The 5,321-nt window shown below is 34.4% G+C and overlaps 1 protein-coding gene across 2 annotated transcripts in view; it reads left to right on the forward strand.

Moving 5' to 3' along the window:
• The window catches only part of enpp1 (ectonucleotide pyrophosphatase/phosphodiesterase 1), a 77,484-nt gene extending 72,789 nt beyond the window's left edge, over nucleotides 1–4,695 (forward strand). The window contains exons 23-26 of one of the 2 annotated variants that reach the window (XM_081379485.1): nucleotides 2,227–2,359; nucleotides 3,056–3,194; nucleotides 3,528–3,715; nucleotides 4,213–4,695. In XM_081379485.1, coding sequence (XP_081235611.1) covers nucleotides 2,227–2,359; nucleotides 3,056–3,194; nucleotides 3,528–3,680 — 425 coding nt within the window. In that variant the 3' untranslated portion in view covers nucleotides 3,681–3,715; nucleotides 4,213–4,695. Of the gene's footprint in view, nucleotides 1–2,226; nucleotides 2,360–3,055; nucleotides 3,195–3,527 lie in introns of both variants that reach the window. The other variant, XM_081379484.1, reaches the window with a different exon arrangement.
• Nucleotides 4,696–5,321: the final 626 nt, after the last annotated feature.

A 5,321-nucleotide genomic window follows, 5' to 3' on the forward strand; every position in this document is an offset into this window, starting at 1 on the left:
TTTCTGAGTGGATCTTTAGACATTAAAAATGGGGTTCTCATATACTAAAAAGAAACTAAGTCAAATTTACTTAATTTTTCTTTTGCAAGGTTTGGCACGCAGATTTTTTAAAAGTAAATTTTACGTATGGAATTAATACCTACTTAACTAAGTTAAGTAAAATGAACAAAGAAAATAAGTAACTGTAACTTTGCCAGTACAAGTTTGTTGAGTAATTTTTAATTAGTTGAAGTTTACTTTGCAATGCTCTGTTTCAAGTACATTTTACTCAAACAATATAACACTGAATTAAGCCATGCTTTTAAAGTATATGCTTTACTTTGTGTATTTTAGTGTATGCTTTACTTAGATTATGTCGATTAATTCTGCAGCCACGTTTAAAATAATTGAACATTCCATTTAATTATTAGCTTTTTATCAACTCACAAACCACCATCCAGATCTCACAAAACAGCAAGTTACTAAACCTAACAACAAAAGCAATGATAAAACAGTGTAAATACAGATGGCAAACAGTGAAAATGCAACTTTATTAATTATTCACTCCTCAGTGCATGATGGGAACACCAGTATCAGAAAGTTGAGTTGGTTTACTTCATTTTATAACCTTGATATTTACGCTTCAATTTCTACAAGTTTAAATGGCTTAGTAGCTTTAATCCAGGCAATCCTCACAAGTCATAATGAAGGCCTGCTGTTTTTATAGACAGTATTGAGTCATTTATGCAATAATATGCCAAGTGAATTATTGTTCTGCTTTAACCTCAGAGTCTCATCAGTGGTATTTGCAACACCTGTGTATGGTAAAGTCTTTCTTCATTCTGTGTTGTGCAAGTGTTCATTAAATCATTTAGAGTGAAGATCACCAAGTTCATTCCCCCACTAACTCCTCCAACATGACGTACATGTAGAACATCATCTGCACTCCATTTGAAATCATTCATCTGATAGACTAAGTAGTATTCATGTACTTTAGTGCATATACAGAGTAATAATGTGAACATCAGAATGTGTGTGTGGTTTAAACTTTACCTGCACCAGTATTACATTACACATTTATCTATTATCAGTGATTGGCTTGATTACAAAAGTTTATAGTTTATGCTTTTATCATAAGCATATTATTCAAAAGAACCCGAGTAAACACGGTTCATTCTTTTTTTTTTTTCACCATTCCTTTGTGGCTCTTTTGCAATAACATGTTTGGTTTCAATCAGTTAAAATGCTTCATTTGTACCTTGCTGAAGTAAGAAACATGTCAGGGTTATTAAAGGAGTCATGACATGAGAAGTTAAAAGCTGCTTTTTCACTGTCGGGCTGATCGGTTCGAAGAACGGAACTTTCCACTTGATCCTGGTACGGTACTGCACAAACCTGGTACGGTTGTCCAACCGTGCCGAACCGTGCTGGAAGAATGTGTGTACTGACGTTGCCACTCAGGATTGGTCACTTGTTTGTTGCCTGGCAAGTTAATAATGAAATTGAAAGAAATATCTGATCAACATGGTCACTATTTACATATACTTTCATCTGTAAACTCTTGCGTTACCAAGGCTGACTGATGCACTTGTATTAGATTCCAAAGAGCTCCATTATCAGCCCTACAGTGAAATGAAACCATCTGTATCGGCTGGGCCGGATCAGCACGGAATGACCCGATGATGGATGAGAGGCTACATTTGCAAATCTTTTGACATAATTTGGAAAATCTTTTGACATGCGAGAGGTCTTTGTTCCATTAAAATATCCTGTAAGTTTCATAACTTAAAATGTCCTCCTGATTATAAACAAAGCATTTAAAAAATAAAATAAAGCTCCAAAAATGGCTCGTTTTGATATTGTGAGATCTGTGATGTCACATGGGCAAATACATTTGCATATGCCTGCCTCCAGAGCAAGACATCGACAAATAGTTTTACATCATCGCACCATAGGCCCCGCCCACTTACATTCAGTCACTTAACTGACATTAGCCAATCATAACAGGGGCTGTTTAAGTGTTAAAGGAGCCGCCACTTAAAAACTCATCATATATTATGCAAAAAAAATGTAATTTAAAATAAATCATGTCATGACCACTTTAAGCATGTATAAACAGAATTATGGACAGCACAGTTATCACTTTATTGGGGATCTGATATCATATGATTTCTTGTCACATAAACCCCATACTTTCATGTTTGTTGATTGTGTCACTGTTGTTCTTGTCTAATGTATTTGTAACAGATATTTGGAATCACTTCCACAATGTTCTGCTGGTGAAGTATTCACAAGAGCTGAACGGTGTAAATGTTGTGAGCGGGCCAATATTCGATAAGGACTTTGATGGGAACTATGACGTAATGAACAAGAGAACACAGTAAGTTTGTATTGATGGAGTGTGAAATATATACAAGCTGAACAGAGTGCACAAATACATCCTAGCACTGTTTCACAAACAAAAATACAGTAACATTGTGAAACATTTTTAATTACAGTTTTCTGTTTGAATATATTTTAAAGTTACATTTATTCCTGTGATCAAAGGTGATTTGGTGCTCTTATCATTATTAATTTTGAATTTGAATTGCTGCATAATATTTTTGTGAATAGCATGATATATATTTTCATTGTTCTTTGATGAATAAAAAGTTTATTCATTTATTTGTAACATTATAAATTACTTGCTTTGGCTTTTTATCAATTTATTGCATCCCGTCTGTACAAAAGTATTAATTTCTTTCAGACTTTTGAAGAGGTAGTTTATAATTATTTTAGATTTACCTTATCCTAAATGACACGTAAAAACAAGAAACTGTGGTTAATGGTCACATGGTCTCTTCCTGTCTAAGTGGGCGGTTCTTGACCGGAATGAGATGCAAATAGACCCAACTTCATGCCGCAAGACAAAAATCTGATAATATGAGATGAGAAATGTTTTATTAAGCCTTTTATTAAGTTTGTCAATTGGTACCTCACAAAGGGTCCATACTGCCAACTGGTGGCCAGATGTTTATTTCAAAATGCATAACAATGTATTCCTCCCTTCATCCAGATGATTGTCTTCTGCTTTCAGGAACCCCATCCCTACACATTTCTTTGTGATTCTTACAAGCTGTAAGAACTCGTCCCTTCCCATCCGAGAGTGTGACGGCCCTCTAGATGCTGTGTCTTTCATTCTTCCTCATCGACCTGATCATCTGGAAACATGTCATGTATGTAATCAGCCATTCATGATCTAAACCACAGCGACCATAAGCTTTTTACTGAGAAAGCAGTTGAGTAACTTGCTTGTTAGGTAACTTTTGCTTTCGTGTGAACCTGAGACACTCAAGAGTAATTTTAATATCCACTAGTGAGCACTAATGCACATGCCAAGTACTTGATTATAATTTAAATACATATTTTTATTTATTTATATATTTAAATACTTGACTTACATGTTTTAGGAGAAATGACAAAGTATATTTTGGTGGACCATAAAAGCTTGTCAGTACATTCGGCAGTACACTTTAAATTATTTTTTGTTTTACCGTTTGTTTCTCCAGAATGGCACAGACTACTCATGGCTCCAGGACTGGGTTCAGCTTCACGTGGCTCGAATCAGAGACGTTGAGCTACTGACGGGCTTGAGCTTTTATCATAACCGGATATCTGTTACTGAAACATTACAACTCAAGACCACACTCAAAACGTTTTAGGATCCTCATTTCACCGCATCTGCAGGCCACAAAAGGTTCATTCGCAATAGATTTTTTTCCAACATTGAAATGCAGCTGAGCTTTACCAGACTCTGAAACAAAAACACAAGTTTATCCAGAGGGCCTTTGAACTCCTAAAATGGAAAAATTAAACCCTTTATGATCTCTGTTTTAATTCTTTATTCTCAGAGGCGATCTATTTATAACTGGGAAAGTACCGACTGAACTAGAAACTGCCCAGCAAGAAGTAACTAAAAAACAGTTTTTCAGCACACATGTTAGTGATTTGTGGTTAGACTTGATCCTGCATTCATCCAGTTAAAAAAGAAAAAAAATATCTAAAAAGAAACTTTATCAAGAGTTTTTGTGTAAACAACGGGAAAGCCACATTTTCCACAGGAATCACTCTCAGTGTCACTTGCGTTGTTTTATTAAATTGTTCTACAGCAAATGCTCTTTCCAGCTGTTGATAACATGTGCGATTCAAGATTTATTTACTCTAGTATAAAAGTGGTTTTTACTCCTCCTTTAGGCCAGAAAGCATAATTACATCAACAATTGAAGGCATCTATGGCACTGTGTCAGTTTCTGATGCCTGAATTGATTCACTCTCTCAGGTCAGTTTTGATATTACTAAATCAACATTCTTATTACATTTGTATGTTACTTTTGTTTTTCAAGGTTTACAATGTGTAAGCAGTGAATAGCATGTTGTAGGTTGTCTTGTTTGGTGAATAATGATTAAATATTTAATATTTGTGTATGTATTTTGTTTGTGCAGTTTGTTATAGTTAAATGTCATTAAGCATCACTGTCAATATCATTCAGTAAGATTTTTACTACATTATGGACCTTTACATTTCTTATAAAAATTACCTACTAACATTCAGAAGTTAGTTATTGATAATTTTATTCAGCAAAAGTGCATTCAATTGATCAAAAGTGACTGTAAAGACATGCATAATGTTACAAAAGATTTCTATTTCAAATAAATGCTGTTCTTTTCAACTTATAATGAGTAGAAATGTTTCTTGATCACAAAATCATCATTTTAGAATGATTTCTGAAGGATCATGTGACTGAAGACTGGCGTAATGATGCTGACAATTTAGCTTTGCCATTACATATGTTAAAATATTAATATATTTTATTAAAATATAAAACGGTATAATATTTCACAATATTACCATTTTTACTGTATTTTTGATCAATAAATTCAGCCTTGGTGAGCAGAAGAGACTTCTTAAAAAACATTAATTCCATACTTTTAAAATGTTAGTGTGTATACACTACTCTGAGTATAAAAGGGCACCTATGAAAAATTGTATCCATTTCTTGCCTGAAGGAGATGTGTGCATTCCCCTTCTCAGGAAACCATGGTTACGTTGTTGTAAAGTTTTTCTTTCTTCAAAGCAGAGACCAGTGAGACAGTCGGGATCGCGTTCAACGGAAGTTATTCTTTATTGAGAACTCCGCTGTACGTGGCTATAGAACTTCCAACATGATCTGATATAACATAACTTTACATGTTATCTTATAGGCATTTTAGGAGGAGGGACTTTTTGAAGGTGGAGACAAATACAAACAAAGCATGTAAATGAGGTATAAAGGTTAAGGTAACCTGCCCCAGACCCCAGCGTG

The sequence above is a fragment of the Scardinius erythrophthalmus genome (assembly GCF_964197995.2).
Source record: "Scardinius erythrophthalmus genome assembly, chromosome: 11".
Taxonomy (NCBI): Eukaryota; Metazoa; Chordata; class Actinopteri; order Cypriniformes; family Leuciscidae; genus Scardinius; species Scardinius erythrophthalmus.